This window comes from Zea mays, chromosome 1, assembly GCF_902167145.1.
Source record: "Zea mays cultivar B73 chromosome 1, Zm-B73-REFERENCE-NAM-5.0, whole genome shotgun sequence".
NCBI lineage: Eukaryota > Viridiplantae > Streptophyta > Magnoliopsida > Poales > Poaceae > Zea > Zea mays.
In genome coordinates, this window is record NC_050096.1 from 289,904,694 (window position 1) to 289,928,509 (window position 23,816).

At 44.4% G+C, this 23,816-nt stretch overlaps 3 protein-coding genes across 3 annotated transcripts; 1 reads left to right on the forward strand and 2 right to left on the reverse strand.

Moving 5' to 3' along the window:
• Window positions 1-19,221: 19,221 nt before the first annotated feature.
• On the reverse strand, window positions 19,222-20,471 carry LOC103645653 (uncharacterized). The gene is made up of 5 exons (XM_008668669.2): window positions 20,453-20,471; window positions 20,015-20,124; window positions 19,785-19,818; window positions 19,624-19,710; window positions 19,222-19,523 (listed from the first exon to the last, which is right to left on the reverse strand). The coding sequence occupies exons 1-5, from the start codon at window positions 20,469-20,471 to the stop codon at window positions 19,222-19,224; spliced, it is 552 nt and encodes a 183-aa protein (XP_008666891.1).
• Window positions 20,472-21,470: 999 nt separating this feature from the next.
• On the reverse strand, window positions 21,471-22,411 carry LOC103644093 (probable nucleolar protein 5-1). The gene is made up of 3 exons (XM_008667289.2): window positions 22,359-22,411; window positions 21,868-22,068; window positions 21,471-21,794 (listed from the first exon to the last, which is right to left on the reverse strand). The coding sequence occupies exons 2-3, from the start codon at window positions 21,997-21,999 to the stop codon at window positions 21,471-21,473; spliced, it is 456 nt and encodes a 151-aa protein (XP_008665511.1). The 5' UTR covers window positions 22,000-22,068; window positions 22,359-22,411.
• A 62-nt stretch (window positions 22,412-22,473) lies between these two features.
• On the forward strand, window positions 22,474-23,801 carry LOC103645654 (KH domain-containing protein At4g18375-like). Its single transcript, XM_020544393.2, has 3 exons — window positions 22,474-22,488; window positions 22,539-23,006; window positions 23,460-23,801. Exons 1-3 carry the CDS (start codon window positions 22,474-22,476, stop codon window positions 23,676-23,678), a joined length of 702 nt encoding a protein of 233 aa, XP_020399982.1. The 3' UTR covers window positions 23,679-23,801.
• Window positions 23,802-23,816: the final 15 nt, after the last annotated feature.

Here is a 23,816-nt window from a genome sequence, read left to right on the forward strand (position 1 = left end):
TAAAATATTGCATATCATGTCTATTAGTATACCGTTTGATTATGAGCAATTCCTTAAATTGGTGCAATTTCATATTTTCATACTTTATTTGTACCAAGGTTCAAATTGTAGAACTTAATCCCCTGGCCTCACAAGTCCAAGTGCATAAGCTAAACAAGTATTCATCACTTGTATGCACACATTTAGGGGGAGAATGGTCTATAATTTGAATCTTTGAGACTAACTTCATTTTCAAGTCTATTATGTGTGGTCTCAAATTAGAAAGGAATCTTCAAGCAAAGACAATCGCTTCCACTGCAAATTTTGATGGGTATCAAAGATTCTTTGCTCCAATAAATGTATCTTCTATACATTTCATAAGAGAATGAGTTTCTCTTGTATATGCTACTCCAACGTCATCTAAAATTGGTAAATATGTATCACATCTTTTTGGATTACAAATATCTGAAGTAGCATAGCTTATAGATTCTCCTGTCTAGAACTTAATTGATTAAATAGTGCACATGTTTCTTATGTTGCATGATTATGTTCAATTGATACTCCTTTTATGCCAATGGTACTTTAAGTTGCAAATAAGTATTGTCAACAGGTATCAATTGAATTCATATATATGTGTGCACTAAAACTTGAGGAGAACTTAGTGTAATATGCAATTAGTGATCTGATTATCTATCAAATTGTATCAATTGGTGGTTTTCAACTGATATTTTTCGTACATGATCACTAGTTGTATAATTCATACTTGTGCAATTTTCATGCTGCCTCTTGTTATGATAAGAAAATGCTAGGTGACATCTAGACTCCAGGTATCAAGATTTATCTTTCAATTAGTATGACAATATTCATTTGATATCTTAGACCTATGTCACAATTATGCCAACAACAGATTGCAAAATGAACTCTAAATACAACACAAGTGTGGAACACCCATTTTAAAAGGTAAAACGCAAAGGTACATCACTTATGACACTTATCCATTACCTTTGTGCCATATAAGGACCCTTTTCATGATAGTGTGTTCAAATCTTGACTAATCATAATTTCTACCCTTTATATTCTTTATATCTTTTTTTGGAGATTTATGACAAAGGGGGAGAAATTTTGCATTAAAGCTTACCTTTAGTCTTATGTAACTAAGTGTTAGAAGACTTTTGAAAAGGGGAGAAATAATTAACAAAAAGGTTGAATCATAAGTAAAACATAAGATGAAGGAAATTGATGAGTGCATAATATGTCATGAGCGTCACGTTTATTTATGACACAAAGCACCCTATGAATAGTATGATATAAGTTGTCTTCACTCTTTGACCCAAATATGTGCTTTTGGCATTTGAGTACAAAATTGGTATTTTCAGAAATGCACATATTTAGGGGGAGGAAACTATATCATAGGATTCAAAACCTTATTTATCAAATCTTATGTAAGCTTTAAATGTGTTGTCATCAATCACCAAAAAGGGGGAGATTGAAAGTGCATTCATCCCTTTTGTGAGTTTTGGTGATTTGGATAACAACACATTTAAAGGTCTAACAAGTTTGCTAAGTGTTGAACAGGAAATTCAGTATGATGAACATACTTGAATAGTGTATAATGATCAATGAACAAGGTTCAACACAAGGTCAAATAACCAATGAGACAATGCAAATGGATATAATATGGTCTCTATATTGGTTTGAATATATGGACAAGTCCTGAGAAATCACTATACATAAATATGATCATAATAGAGGTTGAAGTGATTAAGAGGATTGGTCAAACCAAAGTGAATAAGATATGAGGAACCGTGAATTGGCTTGACCATATTACTATTAGTCCATATATGAATATATGAGGATCAAACTAGAGCTTGATTGATCTTAGCAGTTATATCTAGATGACATTCAAGCAAGGTTCACAATATTGAAGAAATGATTCTCTCAATGGATGCTCAATAGGATGTGACTCAAGAATGGTGTTGGAGACTTGCTCTCAAATGCTATGAATCAAGAGCAAGGCAACATAAAGTGTTAAATAATAATGTCCTTCGTCCTCGAAACATTATTCCCTTCGGGATAATGGATCTTGGACGAAGGTCGAAAAGGGTGAGACTACGAAATTAAACCTTCGTAGTAAAATTTCAATAAACATTTATAAGATAATACAAAGGGGTATAAGATGAATGAATAAATCATAGACCGATTATATTATATTTATTCATTATACTAAATTAATAAATACAATAATACCTATGCCTTGGCAAAGGTTGAATTCTGATAGACGTGATTGCAATTATCCGAATGCGTGAACAGTAACGGAATACTGTTCACTATTTATAGGCACAGGACGCAGCCTGTGAGGAATTACAAGTATGCCCCTTATAAAAACTTACAACATTGACTCAGACCTCTATGGACTAAAAGGTCATTCTATCTTTAAGTCGGTTTATAATGCCGAAGCTTCACGAAGAAGAACCTTCGGCTATCTTATACAAACAGCTTCAGCCGAGGACCACTTCTTCTTATAAGACCTTCGGCGACGAAGCATAATCCCAACAGTAGCCCCTTTTGCGGTGCTAGATCGTTTTTCGTAACGAGCTTGATCCGTGAAAAAAGTCTCTTAAGCTTCGGAGCACCGAAGGTCTAAAAAACACCTTCCCTGAGCTCGTTGCCGAGAAACGATTCAATCTCCCAGCGTGTAACGGCCCCACCTTGCAGAGTTACTGTTCGGTCTCTGCGGTCCACCATGCAGCGAGTGCGAGCGGGTGTCCGCCTGGTGTAAAAATTCTGGCGCTTCGCCTTCTTACCTGCAGCACTATATAAACAGACGAGTAGGTGTGAAGTTACCACAGCATTCATTGCTATTTGTACTGTTTTGCTGCCAAAATTTTTAACCATCGCCGAAGCTTGTCCGTCGGAATCGAACAAAACTCCAGCTTGAAACCTGCTTCGGAGGAAGAAAGTATTAAAGTTTTGCAAGTTCATAGTTAAATGGCCAGAGTGCGTTCTACTGCTAGGGTTGAGCGTGAGGGAGGCGAAACTGAAGCTTCGGAGACTGTTCCCATCTCCGAAGCCATGCAACGATCCGGGCTGGTAGTTTCTGAAGATATTCCTGGTGAAGGTGCAGAACAAACACAACAAGCACCTGCCAGAGTAGAAGAAGAAGTTATTGAAGAAACTGATCCCGAGGACGATTATCGTATTGCCATGCCAAGTAAGCCCAGCCACTTGGACTTTGGAAAATCCACCGTTTCGAAGGCTGATCTCTCCAAAATGGTAAAGTCAGGCTTTTTCAATGAGGATCAGAAGAAGTTACTACGCTTCGGGGGAGAAGAGACTACCCCGAAGCCGGAAAAGGATGAAATTGTCATTTTTAAGAGCTTTTTAAAGGCTGGATTAAGATTCCCCCTTCACGGGATTATTGCAGAGGTGCTGAAGAGGTTCGGTATCTATTTTCACCAGCTGACCCCTAACGCTATCGTTAGGCTCAGTGTTTATATCTGGGCACTCCGAAGCCAAGCAGTGGAGCCATTTGCGGACAGCTTCTGCCGGGTTCACGAACTGCATTATCAGACGAAGGCTAGAAAGGATGGCTTGCATGATAATTTTGGTTGCTACAACTTTGCTTATCGGAAGACTATGAAGTTTCCTGTAATCAGCTATCGGAGTAAATGGGCAGCAGGGTGGAAGTCTGAGTGGTTTTATGTTAAGGTTAATGATGACAAGGAAAAACTCGTGCAAAGTCCACTCGAACTAATCTTCGGAGAAACCCGGCCTCTCTGCAACATGTCAGTAGACGGTACCACACAAAAAGCAATGGATGAATTCAGAATTGTTGCAGAGCATATTAGTACAAGAGACCTGGTTCAGGAGTTCTTGGCTTTCCAAGTTTTTCCTAGTTTAAAAGAATGGGAAATGCCGAAGCTGAAGGGGAAAAAGAAAGAAGGTGAACTTGTGCGTTTGCCTTACTATTTCAAATTTAAGAAATACTTTAAAACACCTTGCCAAGAGTGGTTGGAAACAATTGAAGCAATGTGCAATGAAATACTTGGCAACTATTCCAAAAAAGAAGATCAATTGATGACCGCAGCCTTCGGAACCCGTCCGAAACGAAGGCTAAATCGAGTGTTGGATGCCTTGGGCTTTGATTACCCTGATTATGAAAACCTGAACAAAGGTGCTGGGGGTCAAAAAAGAAAAAGGATAACTGAGGCCGTGAATGAAGAAAAAGAACCATTAAAGAAGAAAATTCTGAAGAAGAGGAAAACGTCTCCGAAGCAACAAATATCCGAAGCAGAAGAAACCCCCGCATCACCTTCTGTTGCTGACGTTGAGGAAATTCTGAAGGTAATGACTGAATCCTTACCTGCGAAGCTAAGTCCACTGGGTCCTCAACTGACAAAGTTTTTTCAGAAGGACAAGGAGCCCGAGAAATCGAAGAAAACAATCAAGGCAAAGAAACAAAGAATTATCACTGTGACAGAGGTGATTGACAAGACGCCGCCAAGAGTTTCGGCCCAAAAAACACAAACGGCTGCAGAGGGGGCAGATATTGAAATTGCTCCTTCGGAGGCCGCAGCTGCCGAAGCTGCTTCAGCTGAAGATTTGAATTTGGAGAGCACAATTGAACATATTGACCAAATACTGCTAGACATGGCTGCAGAAGAAGCTACCACTGCTGCCGAAGAGGCCGTGACCGCAGCGTCAAAGAAAGGAAAAGAAGTTGCTGATGAAGCTTCAGAAGACGAAGCCTTCGTGTTCCAAAACTTAGTTGGAGAACATCTATCCAAAGCTGAAATAGAAGAGCTTAAAGAGTATGCCAAATCCTGTGGATACAAACCTGGGGCACTCCTCTTCGGAGGCGTTGATGATGAGAAATTAGAGTGTATTCGAGACCAAACAGGGGCCAAAGTTATCAGTACTCTGTCCAAGAATATTGGATTCCCGAAGCTAGAAGCAGATATCAGCCGCTACCGACGACAACATGTCGTTGGTAGTTTATTTTACTCCAACTTCAAGGTGAATAACTTGTCCCTTAACTTTTATTACTTCTAATAAAAACATGTCTGACGAAGGTTGTGTTCGTGTAGAGTATGCTGTTGAGCAAAGCCTTGCAAATGCAGCAAGATCTTGAAGATAAAAAGCATGAAGTTATAATTGGAAATTTGGAAAACAAAATAAAGGAGCAATCAGATGCTTTCGAGAAAAAGAACTTTGAGCTCCAGGCAGCCGAAGGTTTATTGGCGGAAGCTGAAGCAAAAATATCAGAACTGAACACGAAGCTTCTCCGCCAGTCTGAGCAGTTCGAACGAGAAAAACAAGATCTTAATGCAAAACTTGAAGCCGAAGCTCAGCAAAATTCAGATTTGAGAAAACTACTAACAAGTCTTCAAGAAAAATGCTTGGAATTTAGCAACAAGTGCATTCAACGATTAAGAAAGATTTTTTACTCAGTTGGAGCCAGCAGTGAAAAATTCACCCCCTCAGCTGAAGATCTACCGAAGACCTTCGAACATATTGAGGGGGAAATTGACGAGCTCGACGAAGTCATAGCTGGGCATGGTGACTTCTGTGCCTGGGTGGCTTCTCGAGGGACTGCTGCAGCTTTCCTGAAGGCTAGCTGTGATCATGGGAAGATTGTCAATAGGCCAAATTTCACTTTATCACCATCAATCTTGGACGACATTCCTGATCTTGCCCGAAGTATCTCGAACAGATTTGTAAAAATGATATGGACAAAAGGAGGGCGAGAGAAGGCTGGAGACGAAGCTCGTAGCCACCTTGAACCAGTAAGAAACCATACCTTATGCTTACCTTTTCTTGTAAGCTTGATTTTGACTTACAACAACCTTATTCATGTAGGATGACGAAGCCGAAACCGAAGATCAAGAATGACGCCGAAGCCGCAGCTCCTTGGGGATTAGATAATAGACTGTAGACAGTACTTGAGAAACTTTTTGAGATAACTTTTGTAAATGTAAACAAAACTTGTTTTTAATGTATTCTGTTCATACGTTGTAATATATCCTTAACCTTTCATTGATGTATGAGAAATGCTTTGATGTGGACGAAATTTTCTTTTTTTGAGCCAAAGGCGAAAAAACACCTTCCCTTCTTTTCGTACGCAACGAAGCATAGAAAACAACATTTTCCTTTTTTCCGAAGCTCTCTTTTTTGTACACGAAGCTCTTTCTTGCCGAAACAACCGCTTATGCTATGAAGATGATTATCCTACATATGCCTGGATGAATGTTTATGAATGCAAATGTTATGATGTAATGCAATGTGCAAATGAATGGCCAAACAATCACACTTCAAGCCATACTCATAGCCATTTAAACAATCACACTTCAGCTCTGCATCCCCTTAGGAACGACTTTGGAGCTTCTTCGCCTTTACTTTTGGCGGAATCAGCGTTGACTTTTCGCTGTAAGCTCTGCATTCCCTTAGGAACGACTTTGGAGCTTCTTCGCCTTTACTTTTGGCGGAATCAGCGTTGACTTTTCGCTGTAAGCTCTGCATTCCCTTAGGAACGACTTTGGAGCTTCTTCGTCTTTACTTTTGGCACTCGATGGTGCGTTCTCAGCTTTTACATTTACATTCCTTGGGGGATCTTGCTCTTATAGAACTAAAAAAGGAAATTACATGTGTTGGCCCCATTAAAAACCTTTCTCCCCCTTCGGAAAGGAAAAGGGTGCCATGAAAGAAAAATAAAAAATATGAAAAATTACATCGAGTTATACATAATATCGCCGAAGCTCATCCGCATTCCAAGACCTAGGAATGTCGTTGCCGTCCATATCCTTCAATCTGTATGAACCGGGTCTTGACGAAGATGCTACTAAGAAAGGTCCGTCCCATTTCAACTGCAACTTGCCCACCGTTTCTGGGTTGGCCACTCTCCGAAGCACCAAGTGTCCTGGCTCAATATTTTTTAGCCGAACCTTTCTATCCCGCCATTTGATTGTTTCGGCTTGATATTTATTGATGTTGTCCACGGCTTGTAGTCTGATCCCTTCTAAAGCATCTTTTTCTATAGAATAAGCAGCTTCGGAATCTGATTCTGCCGAAGCTACTATCCTTATTGATCCGGTTTTAGCTTCCTCCGGAGTTATTGCTTCGTCACCGAATAACAACTTGAATGGGGTGAAGCCTGTAGACCTTGATGTTGTTGTGTTGTGGCTCCACACCACTTTAGTTAACTGATCTGGCCATTTTCCCCTGGGTTGGTTGAAGATTAATTTCATTATTCCTGTCATTATAATGCCGTTGGCTCTTTCAACGAGTCCATTTGACTCCGGGTGCCTAACTGATGCAAAATGGATCTTCGTACCAATTTGGTCACAGAAATCCCTGAAAGCTTCGGAGTCAAATTGTGTCCCATTGTCCACAGTGATAGCCTTTGGCACCCCGAAACGACAAACAATATTCTGCCAAAAAAACTTTTGGACGGTGGCCGAAGTTATTGTGGCTAAGGGCTTCGCCTCAATCCATTTAGAAAAATATTCCACAGCTACTACAACATATCTCAGGTTCCCTTGAGCCGGTGGTAACGGACCTAACAAGTCAAGGCCCCACCTTTGCAATGGCCAAGTGGGTTGTATGAGCTGTGTTAAGGACGAAGGTTGTTTTTGATCTTTTGCACATTTCTGACAACCTTCGCACTTTTGAACCAATTCTGCTGCATCCGAAGCTGCCTTCGGCCAATAAAATCCTTGGCGGAAAATTTTTCCAAGTAACGGCCTAGAACCGATGTGAGATCCACACAGGCCTGCATGTATTTCTTTCATTAACTCTATACCTTCGGTCCTGGACAAACATTTGAGTAGCGGAGCACAAACTCCATGCTTGTACAACTCCCCTTCTATTATGACATATGGACGAGCTCTTGCCTCTATCCTCTTGTTATAAGCTTCGTCATCTGAAAGGAATTTACCCTGAAGGTAAGAGATGATCTCGGTTCGCCAATCTTCGCTAAAAACAGGAGATATATTAAGGACTGCTCTTTCAAGAAGTTCCACCGAAGGTGCTTTTATTGTTTCGAAGAACACATCCGAAGGTAAAGGTAGCCCCTGTGCTGCTGACTTAGCTAGCAAATCAGCATGCTCATTTTGTCCTCGAGGGATATTTTTGACAGAAAACCCTTCGAAAGAAGCTTCAACTCTTCGAACCATATCCAGATATTTTTCAAGCTTCGGATCCTTAGCCTTGCAGCTTTTGTCAATATGACCCGAAACAACCTGGGAATCAGTTTTAAGTATGGCCCTTCTGATTCCCATTGCTTTTAACTTCCGAAGACCTAGAATCAATGCTTCGTACTCAGCAATGTTATTTGTGCAACTAAAATCAAGCTTTGCCGCATAACAAGTTTTGACTTTGGAAGGTGAAACCAATACAGCAGCCGCTCCTGCTCCGAAGGTTCCCCAAGATCCATCACAAAACACTGTCCAGGCTTCGTTGTCTTTGTTCGTTTCCTCCTCCTGAGCCCCTGGCGTCCAGTCAGCAATGAAGTCTGCCAATGCCTGGGACTGAATCGAAGATCTATGAACATATTCAATACAAAATTCATTGAGCTCTGCAGCCCATTTTCCAATCCTTCCAGTGGCTTCTCGGTTCCTCATAATATCCTTCAGAGGTTGTGAAGAAGGAACAATTATGTTGTAAGCTTGGAAATAGTGCCGAAGCTTCCTGGAGGCCATCAAGACAGCATACAGTACCTTCTCCAACTCTGTATAATTTTTCTTTGATAAACTAAGGACCTCGGAAACAAAATATATTCGGGCCTGCCTCTTGACTTGACCATCAAGCTTCTCCTGGACAAGCGCTGCACTTACCGCTGAGTGCGAAGCTGCCACATATAACAATAAAGGAGCCCCTGGCATTGGTGGAGTCAATGTTGTTAGATCTATCAAATACTGTTTCAGTTCTTTGAAAGCCTTCTGCTGGATTGGTCCCCATTGAAAGACTTCGGCCGACTTCAGCACTTCGAAGAATGGTAAGTTTCTCTCTGCTGATCTGGATATGAATCTATTGAGAGATGCCAATCTTCCTGTCAATCTTTGAGCCCCCTTTTTTGTAGTTGGTGGTTCCATCCGAAGTATAGCTTCAATTTTACTTGGATTAGCTTCAATTCCCTTTGTTGAAACCAAGCATCCAAGAAATTTTCCCTTCTTTACTCCGAAGACGCATTTTTCTGGATTTAACTTTAAGCCAGCTTGCCTGAAACTGGCGAAGGTCTCCTGGAGATCAGCAATATGATTCTCCTGCTTCGTGCTTTTTACAATGATGTCATCAACATAAGTTAGCACATTTCGGCCTATTTGAGATTGGAGAACCTTCGCAGTCATTCGGCTGAAACTTCCTCCAGCGTTCTTGAGCCCCTCAGGCATCCGAAGATAGCAATATGTGCCACTTGGAGTTATGAAACTAGTCTTCGGCTCATCTTCCTTCTTCATCCAAATTTGGTGATAGCCTGAATAACAGTCTAACAGACTCATGAGCTCTGAAGAAGCTGCTGCATCAACTAAAGAGTCTATCCTTGGTAGTGGGAATTCATCCTTCGGACAAGCCTTGTTAAGATCTGTAAAATCGATGCACATTCGCCACTTGCCATTGGCCTTTTTCACCATAACAGTGTTAGCTAGCCATTTTGGGTACTTCACTTCTCTGATAACTCCTGCACTGAGGAGTCTTTTAACTTCGTTGCGAGCACCTTCGGCCTTATCATCTGACATTTTCCGAAGCCTTTGCTTTCTGGGTCTGAAGGATGGATCGACATTGAGCGAGTGCTCAATAACATCTCTATTGACTCCGCAGAGATCATTGGCCGACCATGCAAAAACATCTTTGTTATTGAACAAAAACCTTATCAAAGTTTTCTCCTGCTCTTCGGATAATTGAGAGCCTAACAGCACCCTCTGCTCTGCTATGTCCTCACATAAGAGCATAGGCTTCGGCTGATCTGCTGAAGCTGCTTTCTCCCTTCTGAATTTGTACTGTTCACAAGCTTCAGCTCCATCTATGTTATGGATTGCTTTTGAGTCAGTCCAATTGCCTTCGGCCCTTCTTGCAGCTTCCTGACTTCCATGGATAGCAATGGGTCCCTGATCCGAAGGTATCTTCATGCAAAGATAGGCAGGATGAAGGATTGCTTCGAAGGCATTGAGGGTACCGCGACCAATAATTGCATTGTAAGGGTATTCCATATCGACAATGTCAAACACAACTTGCTCAGTTCTAGTGTTGTTGATGAACCCGAAGGTCACTGACATGGTAATCTTTCCCAGTGCTACAATCTGTCTTCCTCCGAAGCCACAGAGAGGATGTGTAGCATCATGAATCTTATCTTCTGGCTCTTGCATCTGTCTGAAGGCCTTAGCAAATATGATGTCAGCTGCACTGCCTGTATCAACCAAAACATTGTGGACCAGAAATCCTTTAATAACACAAGAGATAACCATGGCATCGTTGTGTGGGTAATCTTTGAGCTGAAGGTCCTCTTGGGAGAAGGTAATAGGAATGTGAGACCATCTTAACTTGATGAAGGGTCCTTGCACCCCAACATGCTGTACCCTTCTCTGTGCTTCCTTCTTTTGTTTCTTGTTAGCTGGCTCTGATGACGAGCCACCTGTGATCGGGAGCACCAGCTTCGGGTCCGAAGCAGCTCCAGCTTGGTTGTTAAACGAAGCCATCAGCTCAAAAAGTGGAAGTGAGTTCACCGGAGGTGGGCGCCAATGTTGGAGACTTGCTCTCAAATGCTATGAATCAAGAGCAAGGCAACATAAAGTGTTAAATAATAATGTCCTTCGTCCTCGAAACATTATTCCCTTCGGGATAATGGATCTTGGACGAAGGTCGAAAAGGGTGAGACTACGAAATTAAACCTTCGTAGTAAAATTTCAATAAACATTTATAAGATAATACAAAGGGGTATAAGATGAATGAATAAATCATAGACCGATTATATTATATTTATTCATTATACTAAATTAATAAATACAATAATACCTATGCCTTGGCAAAGGTTGAATTCTGATAGACGTGATTGCAATTATCCGAATGCGTGAACAGTAACGGAATACTGTTCACTATTTATAGGCACAGGACGCAGCCTGTGAGGAATTACAAGTATGCCCCTTATAAAAACTTACAACATTGACTCAGACCTCTATGGACTAAAAGGTCATTCTATCTTTAAGTCGGTTTATAATGCCGAAGCTTCACGAAGAAGAACCTTCGGCTATCTTATACAAACAGCTTCAGCCGAGGACCACTTCTTCTTATAAGACCTTCGGCGACGAAGCATAATCCCAACAAATGGCTTGATAGGGTGAAGATAGCAAGGAAAGGGCTTCGAGGAACTAAGCGAAGGTGAAGGCCAAGCGACGGCTTGTAGACCGAGGACCATGGCTAAGGTGAAGAAGAGAGTACTTGCACTAAGTCGATGAACTAATCAGCTATGAAGAGTTACAACATGTTGATGCATCAGTAAGGTGACTTGAAGCCATGATTTGAACTCATATATGGTGAAATGGCACAAGTCACAAACTCTATTTGTGTTTGCTTCAAAAGGTGAGACAAAGATGTTTGTGATCCTTATGAAGCAACACCATGGAGAAATCACACATGAGACACCAATTACTCAAGGAGTTTACTTAATTATATTTTATTTAACTTGAGTATAGGAATCGTCGTACTATCAAGGGGGGTCCAAAAAGAAGGTTGGTGTTGGTACTAAAGCTCAAAATCTTTGATCTAAAACTTCCATTTTACCCTGGTTTCACTTCGGTTTTTTCAAAATCTGTGCAAAGTTCAAAAACCGGTTCAACCGGACCTAAAACCGGTTCAACCGGTTTCTGCACTGTTCCCCTCTGTCACTGCCTGTCTGCCAGTCAGTCCTGTCAGAAAAAGTCGCGTGCAGATTTTTGGAAAACCGGTTCAACCGAATTTTGAATCTGGTTCAACCGAATTTGAAACCGGTTGAACCGAATTTGGGACCGGTTCAGTCTCCGGCTGAGTCCGCCAGTGAACCGAAAACCGACTGGTGGAATCCGGTTCAACCGGTTTTAGAACCAGTTCAACCGAATTTCAGTCAGATTTCCCTAACAGCCACCAGCTTTTGGGGGCACCTTTATATATACCTCCCACACTCTTCCCCACAGTAGAGCACGCACAAAACTCCATTTCTAACCTGAGAAACACCTCCCACTCTCTCACACACACCTCTTGCCTCTCCCATTTCAAATCTTTGGAGAGAAATCTTTGAATGAGTTTGAGAGCTGCGGTTTTTGTGCTTCATCTCCAAATCTCTCTTGCTCTTCTTCATTCGAGCTTTGGTACTACATCGAGTTCTTTGTGGATTCATTACTCTTGGAGCTTCTAGCTCCTAGACGACTAGGTGTCTCTTGTGAGTCTCCAAATCTTGTGGAAGACCACAAGAAAGTTTGTATTACCCACTCGTTTGAGCAAAGATTATTATGTGGGCTTGACCTTTGTGGTCAACAAAGGGAGGATTAGGGTTGAAAGAGACCCGGCTCTTTGTGGGCGCCTCAACGAGGAAGTAGGGCACCTTGGTGGTGTGACCGAACCTCAGGATAAATCTTGCGTTCTTGCTCATTGTGTTTGTTTGTGTTCTTCGTTCTCTCACCATTGCGTGGAAGATTTGTTTATATCTTTCTGGTGTGTGGATTTTGAGAATTGCCCTTCTCAGATCTACTACTTTGAACCCTGTGGATCATTTAGAACATCTCATTTCCAAAGTTAACTGGGTGAATTTCGAGATCAATTCAGTTTTACCCAGTTTGCTTCTAGTTTTTGTTGAAAAAGTTTTAACTTGCCTATTCACCCCCCCTCTAGGAAACTTTCAGTGACCCCCTTGAAAGGCATCCATGTCTTCGCGCTCTCTTCATGCCTCGCGTCCTTCCACCTTCCGTGCCCCCGGATGGGGAGCACTTGCGTTGCTTTCGTCTTGCCGTCGTCGGAGGAACACAACTTCACGGAAGTTGGTACCTTTCAGCCATCGCTCGGCTTCAAGGATTTTCATGAGGCAGCCCGGCCGCATCCCCTCGCCGGTGGTCACCCAAGACGGTGACCACCAGTTCGATGGTGGGGAGAAGCGAGCCGGGCTGCGGCCTCTACCCCTCCCTCAGCTTCAAGGATGTTCATCATCAGTGCTGGGGAGGGGAGTGCGCCGAGTTGGGGCCTGTCTCCGCGCAGGCAGCGGCCCGCTCCTTCCCTCAGTGATCAGGGGGAAGGGCGTTCGCCGTTCGTGGCGCTGGCAGCTGCCGCGTGTCTGGCTCTCCGGCCCGAGCGGCTTCAGCGCCGCTTCCAGTGCCACCTCCCGCCGAGGCAGCCGGAAGAGGTTTCTCCGCCGACGAGATAGTCGGTGCCGCCCGCGGACTGACCTCCAACTCTACGGCCTTCTGCTTGTCCTCGCCCCTCGAGTGGGGACGTGGGCGAGGGCCTTTGTCACACCATTTTTCACACCCGGTTTTAGAAGGCAAACCGAATGCGAACCATGTACGTGCCAGGATCAGTTATTCACGTACACAGCAGTTACATAACATGGACATCATCACACAGTGCTCAAAATAGTATTAAGAGGGAAATAATAGTCGATTACATCATACGTCTGAGACGTCCATATAGTCCTTACAATAAATCAAAGTGCGAAAAAGAAACGTAGATAAACGCGGCCTTCACAGGCAGCCGACTGGGGGTTGCCGCTAACCCACGCCTAGAACTCGTCGTAGTCTTGGAACTCCTGGAAGTCTCCTTCCACAGCTTCATCTTCGTCTGAGCAGTGGTTGCAATGATGACAACCTGGGGATGGGGGGTTTGGTGTGTAGAGCAAGGGTGAGTACACATCAACATACTCAGCAAGTATCCTGTTTGGCTGTAGTGGACTAGCTTTATGTGGGGATAAGTCAAGCAGTTGCTTTTAGTTGGTCATATTATTATTTACTAATAGAAAGCCAGGTTTTAGCATTAACCCAAGTTATTAGCCCGATGTACCCTTTCCAAACGGAAAGAATACCACTTACCAGCACCATCGTCATAACCAAAACCATCAGTCTCATTGCCACCTGTAAACCAAAGTGTCTCTGATCAAGTACCACTAATCACTGGAGCTCCCTTGGTCGCTCATAACCGCGAGCACGGCTGATATATCAGTTCTCAAACACTCTGCAGAGGTTGTGCACTTTACCCACAAGTCGTGATTCCCATTCTGCCCGGAGATCATGACTCTCCATTGATCACTACCAAGGTGACCCAGCAGGGCATCACTACGTAGCGTTTACAAAGATTCCCCGGGGCTGTAGCCACCCGTTAGCTAGGTTTCCTAAATGCACCGCACTCCTCCCCAAGGGGCGAACCCAAACTTGGCAGAGCGAGCCGCATACACCGAGCCCCATTGACGGCACGACGGCTAAGTGATCTACACCTCGGATCCTCTAATTATTCAGCTAAGGGCATCCCATTCCACACTCATGGTTGCACTGTTTTCCCGGGCGGTCATCCATAGAACAGGTCCTTACGGAGAGGCACTCAAGAAACCGCTCGAGCCCCCTTGAAGACCACAAGTATAACATCATAACAAGAGAGGGGAAAACAACGTATCATAGATAATCTCATCATGTTCATTGATTAGAGTTAAGCAATAGCATAAAGCTAAACAATAATAATCCAACCCAAATAGGTGAACAAGGACATGGATAACAAAAGCTAGTCAATCCTTAGGCATAAATGTGTAAAGCGGGAGGTGAATTAAAGAATGAATAGGACAAAGATAGGTCAAGGGACACTTGCCTCCACCAACCGACTGCTGCTCAGGGGCTTCTCCTACGAGTTCCTCGGGCTCTTCAACCGGATCGTTCTCTATGCGATTGCAAGCATACATACATCCATCCATTCAAATTAGGAAACAAACAGTACACCATACAAGAGAACAAATAAAGTAAATATGCATAAAATATCACATACGATAATGAACTCACCATGGTTAGAAAGAAATGGGGAAAGGTCTCGCGAGAGTTAAAGCTTATGCCCGAGACGCACTATGGGTTGATGAATAACTAGACGTCACGTGTTCTAATTCCAATTGGTTATAACAAAAGAATTAGCTACATGCACTAATGTAAACGTGACCACTTTTAGTAGATTAACATTGAATGAGTTAGACAATTAGCTATACAAATTAACTAACATAACCAATTTCCAAATTGAGACTCCTATCTTATTAATATGAACAACGGGATTAGCGCGCATAGGACATGGGGGGGTAGACGGGGGCACGATGGGTCGTGCCAAAGCACGCGCACTACGCGAGCACGCGCGCGAGGCCGCACGCACATGCCACGAACTAGCCGTGCGCACGTCGGGGCCGTGCGCTAGCCGAGCTCAAAGCCGCGTGCCATAGGCACGCTGGGCCGAGCTCAAGGCCACGTCGGGGCCGTCACGACGGGAGCAAGGCACGGCGGGGCGAGCGGGCAAGCGCGAGTGAGGTCGCGGCCGGGCGAGGACACGGCCGGGCGAGGCCGGGCGCCGGGGCGGGCGGTCGAGCCGGGGCGCGACGGGGGGCGGCGGCCGAGCTCGGCGGGAGGCGGGCGGCCGAGCCGGGGCGGCGTGGGGCGGGGCGGATGGGCCAGGCGCGACGGGGAACGCTGGGGTGGGGCTCACCGGAGCGGCCGAGGGCGGGGCGGCCGGGGGCGGGGCTCGCCGGAGCGGCCGAGGGGGCGGCCGAGCCGAGCGGCCGGGGTCGGAGCCGAGCGGGGCGAGGCGGCCGAGGCCGGGGATGGCGCGGTCGGGGGCGGGGGCGGCGCGGCCGGGCGCGGGCGAGGCCGGAGACGGCGCGGCCGGGGACGGGGGCGGCGCGGCCGGGCGCGGGCGAGGCCGGAGACGGCGCGGCCGGGGACAGCGGACAGGGTCGGGGGCGGCGCGGCCGGGCGCGGGGCCGAGCGCGGGGCGGCCGAGGCCGGGGCCGAGCTCGCCGGGGCCGGGCGAGCGCGAGGCGAGGGCGGGGCCAGGCGCGACGGGGCACGGGGAGAGCACCGGAGGGAGGGGAGGGAGGAGGGAGGGGGAGGGAGGAGGGAGGGCCGCACCGGAGGGGAGGACGGCGCGGCGGCGGCGCGGGGGAGGGGCGAGGGCGGCGGCGGCTAGGGTTAGGGTGAGGGAGAGAGAGAGGGGATGACGGGCGGGGCCCGTGGGGAGGATTTTTGGAAAAAAGAAAAGGGGAGGGGGCGGTTGGGCCGGCTGGGCCCAAAAGGGGGGGGGAGGGGGCGCGCGGCTGGGCCGCCAGGCCGGCCCACGGCGAGGGAGGGGCGGCTGGGCCGCCGCGGGGCCCACGCGGGAAGGGGAGGGGGGCGGCTGGGCTGCTTGGGCCAAGGGGAAGGGGCGGTTGGGCCAGAAGGGGAGAAGGGGGGAGAGAGAAAAAGAAAAGGCTTTTCTTTTTCCTATTTTCCACCTTTTCTTATATGCCTAAATCTCCACTTCACTCAACCACAAACAAAAGATTGCATAATCCGGCATGATGCAACAAACAAAAATAGTTCTAGGTTTTGGTTACACAAGATGTCGAGCTAATTCTCGCTATAACTTTTGAAAAGATCAAGGCTTAGCGAGAAGAAAAGGGAAAAAGGAAAGAGTAACGCCTGAATTTGGTGAGAGAAAAGAAGAAAAAATTCTACCCCCAAATTCAGGGCGTTACAAACCTATCCCCCTTAAAAGAATCTCGCCCTCGAGATTCAGGGTTGGCTAGCAAAGAGCTCAGGGTATTTAGCCATCAGATCATCTTCACGCTCCCAGGTTGCTTCATCCTCTGAATGGTGATTCCATCTGACTTTGCACATTCTGATGGTCTTCCTTCGGGTGACTCTGTCTGCAACCTCAAGGATTTGCACTGGCTTCTCAACGTAGGTCAAGTCCTCCTGGACTTCGAGACCTTCCACTGGCAACTGCTCTTCTGGCACACGCAAGCACTTCTTCAACTAAGACACATGAAAGACATCATGCACAGCGGACAAATTCTCTGGCAGACTGAGTTGATAGGCCACTTCTCCACGCCTTGAGAGAATTTGGTACGGACCAATGTAGCGGGGTGCTAGCTTGCCTTTGACTCCGAACCTTCTGACTCCTCTGATCGGTGACACTTTCAGATAGACAAAGTCTCCGACTTCAAAACTCAGCTCTCTTCTTCTTGTGTCTGCATAGCTTCGCTGCCTCGATTGCGCTATCTTCAGATTCTCTCGGACCATCTTGATGTTCTCTTCAGCTTCAAGTAGAATGTCTGGCCCAAACACTTGCTTTTCTCCAGGCTGATCCCAGTGCAACGGAGTCCTACAACTCCTTCCATAGAGCGCCTGAAATGGTGACATCTTCAAACTGGCCTGGTAACTGTTGTTATAGGAAAACTCTGCATAAGGCAATCTCTTATCCCATCCGAACTGATGTTGCAACACACAGGCTCTCAACATGTCTTCCAGAATTTGATTGGTTCTTTCGGTCTGGCCATCTGTCTGTGGATGATATGCTGAACTGAAATTCAGATGTGTGCCCAAGGTTTCATGCAACTGCTGCCAGAAATGAGAGGTGAACTGCGTTCCTCTGTCTGACACTATCTTCTTTGGCACACCATGAAGACAAACGATCCGAGACATATATAACTCTGCCAATACTACACTGTTGTAGTTGGTCTTGACAGGTATGAAGTGGGCTGACTTGGTCAAGCGGTCCACTACTACCCAAATAGAATCGTAGCCGGCTCGAGTGCGAGGCAATCCGACTATGAAATCCATGCCGATTTCATCCCATTTCCACTGAGGGATTTGCAACGGTTGCAACAATCCAGCTGGTCTCTGGTGCTCTGCCTTAATTCTTCGACAACTATCACACATAGCCACATGCTCTGCGATTTCCCTCTTCATTCCGTACCACCAGAATTTCTTCTTCAGATCCTGATACATCTTCTCACTGCCAGGGTGAATCGAATAGGCTGTCTCATGAGCTTCCTTGAGGATCAACTCTCGAATGGATTGGACATTGGGAACACACAAGCGGTCTTTGAACCATATCACACCTTCTGCATCTTCCCGAAAATCTTTGCCTTTGCCATCTAGAATCAGTCGCCGGATCTCACTGGTCTTCTCATCATTCTTCTGCGCTTCTTTGATTTCGCGCTCTAAGGTAGGTTCCAACTCGACTGTGACTCCTCGCGAATTTTCCAGAAATCCGAGACTCAACCTTTCAAACTCCTTGGCCAACTCATAAGGCATCGGATGGGCGACCATCAGATTGACTTGACTCTTCCTGCTCAAAGCATCTGCCACTACGTTTGCTTTGCCTGGATGGTAATGGATCTCCAACTCATAGTCTTTGATCAACTCTAACCATCTTCGCTGCCTTATATTCAACTCTGACTGAGTGAATATGTACTTCAGACTCTTGTGGTATGTGTAAACATCACATTTCTGTCCATACAGATAGTGCCTCCATGTCTTCAGTGCGTGAACCACTGCTGCCAACTCTAGATCATGGATTGGGTAATTCTTCTCATGAACCTTCAGCTGTCGGGACGAGTAAGCCACAACTCTTCCCTCTTGCATCAACACACATCCCAAACCTGTGTAACAAGCATCGCAATACACCGAGAAGGGCTTGTGCACATCAGGCAAGACTAGGACAGGCGCTGTTGTCAACTTCTCTTTCAGCGCTTCAAAGGCCTCTTGGCATTTCTGGGTCCACTTGAACTCAACCTTGTTGCCTAGCAACGCTGTCATTGGTTTCGCAATCTTCGAAAATCCTTCAATGAATCGCCGATAGTATCCGGCCATTCCAATGAAGCTCTTGATTCCTCGGGCATCTGTTGGCGCTTTCCAGTTCAGAATGTCTGCCACTTTCTTCGGATCCACAACCAACCCTTCTTTGTTGACTAGGAGAGTGCCCGTGCGTTGCAACGGGGCCTCTACATTGTAACCTTCAAATACAAGGATTTTCCGTGTTCTTTTTCATATTCCCGTGCTCAAACATCCAAATAATGTTCTTTTCATCCGGACATCCGGGCGAGTTTCCCTGTAGCATCTGTCCGGCAGGAAGCAGGCATCAAATCCTTGAATCTACGTAATAGTACATTGCATACAGAATATGAAGGTTTTTCTTTTTACTGTTCTGGTGCAGTCATTTGGTCTATGTACATACACATTTGGGCGGCAAATCTTTTCCTGTCTGTTGAACAAGGCACGGATTAGCACTTCACTTGCGTTGTGTCCTCCCGTTGCAGCTAATGGCCCACGCGAGCCGCGGCACGCAGCACCGGTTGGCCTCCGCGCCCATGCGCAAGGAGTCGTCTCTGGAGAGGCCGTCGACGGCGGTGTCATTGTCATTGTCGTCGTCTTGCGCCTCTCGCAGGAGGTCGCCCAGCCTCCTTTGCGGCGGCGGCGGCTTCAGGGGTTCGGCCTTCAGGATCACCGCCAGCGTCGGTAGATCGCGGGGTCTAGGTGGCGGAGTGTTCCGGCCGCTGGTTCGGGATGCGAACGATCCCGCAGGCGTCAGATCTGGACGTGCAGGAGGATATCAACGACGCCGCCGCCGCCGGTCAAGAACCTTGAGATGAAAGTGAAACTGGCTTTTTTTGTTGTTGTGGATTCAGTTTACCTTCGTTGACGCTGTAGAAATCATCTTCGCAGTCTGATTCCAACCAGGGGGTGGCTTCAAAGGACGTCTCGTCTCTGCTACTACTACCTGCAAAAAAAAAGAAGAAAAAAATTGTCAGGCAATTAGGCAACCGACTACTACATGTGGAAAATGATGGGCACCTAGAACCATGATCACAGTTGCAACCGTGGAAAACTGCGGACAACCGAATCATGATCACAGTTGCAATCTCATGAGGCCGCTCGACACTCTGCCTCGCCTCCCTCCTTTCCTATTGTCTCATCTCTCAAGTCAATGTCCTTTGCATTTCGATTAATTTCACAAGCACGAAGCAACCTAACCAATAATTTGTTGCCCTTCCGAAGGACTCGATTCGCTTTTTGATTTCTACCTCTTCTGAATTGTTCCTAGACATTGGAACTTCTGACCCCGTTGCAAGTGGAAAATCCTTGTATTTGAAGGTTACAATGTAGAGGCCCGTTGCAACACACGGGCACTCACCTAGTATATAACGTATAAATACACATGAGATATAACACAGTACTGGTACAGATTTGCAACAAAATCACTGAACAGTGAACATATAACTTGGTCAGTTTGACAGGACAGTATGTACTGGGAAATTGCTATGAAAAAGAGAACTATTAAAAATTGTCATCATGGCTAACAACCAGCTTGTAATCAGGATATGGCTGATAAGAATACCAAAATGTAATTAAAAATTGTAAGCAATTATCTTAAGAAAGAATATTGAAACAGAACTCATGGGACAAACACTCACGGTTACTTCACAACAAGGAACAACAATTAAAAAGTGCTCATTCACTACATTGTGCCTGGCATGCCATGGCATGAAGTCAACAATTTACTCTTTAATTGAAGCATACATCGTGCCACAATAGTAGATTAGAAGACAAGATAAACGAAAAAGTAACTTGTTTGGTAAATTTAACTGTTTGTTGGCAATCAGTTGTCACTTTTATATTTATAGAGTGGCTAGTCTCTCCTTGTGTAATACGAAGTCAAGCCATACAAATGTATACTTTCGTACAACTGTTCAGCTAGAAACCCAATCTCTGAATAGATTACATGTTATTTTCTCCTGAATAGGAAGATGTCCTTTTCTATTCAGCCAAACTTTGCCAAATAAACAACTATAGCACTGTAGTTAACGTCTAATTCTTTCATGACTCCCTCTCTTTATAATTGCATGAATGTATACCAGTCAACACTTACTCTAGGTATTTAGTTCCTCTCGTGCTCCACCTTTCTCTTCATATAAAATATGAATGGAAAGTTGAGCTCCTCCATTTTCTCCACGAGAGACTCGGCCTTCTCAATCATCAAAACTTTGGAGTAAGAATTGAGAAGAGCGTGATACCTAAAATAAGTCTTGGAAGTTTCTGGGAGGTCCAAAAAGTACTTCTTGGCAGCAGCGACACATCTCGATTTAGCAATGAGATCCAGGAGGATTGCTTGATCACTGACAGTAGGATTCATGCCACTTCTCACCATATAACTTCAGAAAGCTGCATCAATAAACAAAAGAGAGAAAGGATCCATATGAACTCTGCCAATCAAATCTTTAGTTCTAAGCGAAGAAAGCAAATTCTAGCAGACAGCAAACTAAATAATGCTCACACATGACATCAATTGACATCACTATGGCATTATTAGAGAATAAACTTTTTTTAAAAAAGGACACGAAACAAGAAATTCACACCTTTCGCAAGATGTTAGATAATTCTAGCAGACAACATAAGCATGTCATACTAAACCGTTGTTGCACACAAGGCACACAAACACACTCAGAAGAGGTGGAAATTGGGAAAAAATGGTTTCCAGAATCATCCATTCACAAGTAAACAAACCTTCTCTGCACCAAGTATCTGAATTGTGCTACCAGGCTGCTTGGCCAAATTTAGCAAACTTCCACCATGTGCAATAAGGCGAGCGCCAACTAATTCACCCACCAGTGCTGTCAAATTTGGTGCAATAGTGTTCATCCTGCTTCTTAAATAGTCATACAGCTGGGCTCTGTACTCAGAAAGGGCCAGCACTTGATCACATAGCTCTCTGATATTCGATAAGTCAAGGTCACTAACTTCTGTTCCCATGGATATTACTGCTGCCTCCTTTAGCTGTGTTTCTAGCTCTTCATCTGACAATATCTGAAAACAATAGACCTTACTAAACAATGTCTTTTATATGAATTGTATATCATATTTAGATGTCAATAATCACCTCAGAGAAGTCAAGGTTGACTGCATTAACTCTGTTGCCCATCATCTTCACAACTTTGGCATACTGTATATTATCTATAACTATTTTGGTGAGCTCTGGAAAGTGCCAGCCATACCATTCACGAACTCTCATGGCATAAGTGTTAAGCTCCTTGTCAAGATCATCCAATAATCCAATGGCTTGAATGATAATTGTATCAACCTGTGTAACACAAACAATAAAAAATCACTTAACATGTCAAAATAATTCTTTAATAGCAAAAATCTAGAAGAATCTTAAATAGTCAAAAACTCATAAGATGTTACGTATTTTGAATGCTGCAAAAGATAATATAGATGCACCAACAGGCAATCAAAGAATAAAAGTGCATGAGTACAATATGGAAACCGGTACATAATGCCAAGCACAAATGATGACACAATAAAAGCCAGAAATAGAGCATATAACAACATGAATAATAAGATTGGCAGTGGCACCGATACAAGACTCACCTTCTCAGGGCTGAACTTCAGCTTATACCTAGACAAGCTGTGGGACAATCCCAAGCTGATGTGAATTAAAATAATTCACATCAGATACTACTTGAATCACACGCATAAAACAAACATGGCTAAAATTATAGCATCAAGCCATCCATAGTCAGCTACATATTTTACCTGGATTTTCATGAGCTGCACGATTATCCAGACAGTTTGATTGGTAGTGTCATAGGAAAGCATGGCAATGTGATAAATGCTATCAGGCATCAGACAAGTGCCAAAGTCAAGGTTGTTGACCCGTACCCCGGTGCAGACAAAAGGGTTATCTTGGTATATTGCTACGTCAAGCATAGAGACATTGATGCGGAGGGTGATGACAATGAGCCTGTTTGTGCAGCTCAAGATGCATTACTTAGGGTGCATAATGCAATTGTTGATGCACTGCAGACATTACATAAGAATCATAAAGACTCTGATAAGAAGAGCACAGAGGAAGCTAACATTCTTGTGCCAGCTAGTCAGGCATCAAATGTTATAGGAAAATCTGGTGTTGTCATCAAGCATCTTCGGTCAACATCAAGAGCATTCATTAAAGTGAGCCCAAAAGATCCAAGTGACCCTACACATTCATGTGCTATGAGTTTTGATAATTTTGTTCAGGTAAATTCTATGGCATCTCATTGTTTGGTAAATCAATTGGTGTTTCCCTACTAATGGATAATTATTATTAAAGAGTTGTAGGATATTATATATTTGCAATAACTTGTTTGGTTCTCAACTAATGTTTTTGTATTACAACTGTACCATATATCATGCATATTTTTTATCATCATGGTACAGGAACAGTTGTTTGTTCCTGAAGTTGCAATCTCCTAGCACAGTGCTTCAGATTTTCTTTTTTTTTTGACAAAAATGCAAGTTTTAAGCTATATGTTTCCAAACGCATATATATTTCACCTGTCCTCTATTTATGGAAGTATGATTTTGTTTGTTGTTCACACTTAAATATATCATGATTAAAATTCCAATCCACCACCTTCTAAATTCTGCTATTGTCGATAATATCTTTCATCTGTTGTCATATATGTTCTGCTAATTATTTATGGTAAACAGATAACTGGTGGTGCTGAAGCTGTTAAAAAAGCACTGTTTGGAGTATCAACCATCATTTACAAGCACCCATCAAAAGAGAACATTCCTCTTGAAACTTCAATTCCTGATCCTACTCCAAGCATTATAATCCCTTCAGAACTTCCTGTCTATCCAGCTAGTAACTTTTACTCGGCCCAGATGCTGCTATACCTTCTGTACATCCAAGCCTGTATGTCTTAGGGTCAACACGTCATGTTCCCGAACTTGTTGTACCTGCTGATGATCATGGTCGTCTGCCTATTTATCAATCTATTCTTCCAGTTATTCCTACTTATAGTGCCCCAAAATGTTCAGGAGAACTTGAGTTTTGTGCCCCAA

What these genes read in the sequence shown, in the direction of transcription:
- LOC103645654 (XM_020544393.2), top strand. An exon ending in GTTTTGATAATTTTGTTCAG is followed by an intron (nt 23,007 to 23,459) that starts GTAAATTCTATG and finishes TATGGTAAACAG; the next exon opens with ATAACTGGTGGTGCTGAAGC.
- LOC103644093 (XM_008667289.2), bottom strand. Translation starts at nt 21,999, where the DNA reads ATGAGAGTTCGTGAATGGTATGGCTGGCACTTTCCAGAGCTCACCAAA. An exon ending in TCAACCTTGACTTCTCTGAG is followed by an intron (nt 21,795 to 21,867) that starts GTGATTATTGAC and finishes TATTGTTTTCAG; the next exon opens with ATATTGTCAGATGAAGAGCT.
- LOC103645653 (XM_008668669.2), bottom strand. An exon ending in CTAGGAACAATTCAGAAGAG is followed by an intron (nt 19,819 to 20,014) that starts GTAGAAATCAAA and finishes GGTTGTCCGCAG; the next exon opens with TTTTCCACGGTTGCAACTGT. An exon ending in TTTCTACAGCGTCAACGAAG is followed by an intron (nt 19,524 to 19,623) that starts GTAAACTGAATC and finishes CTGCACGTCCAG; the next exon opens with ATCTGACGCCTGCGGGATCG.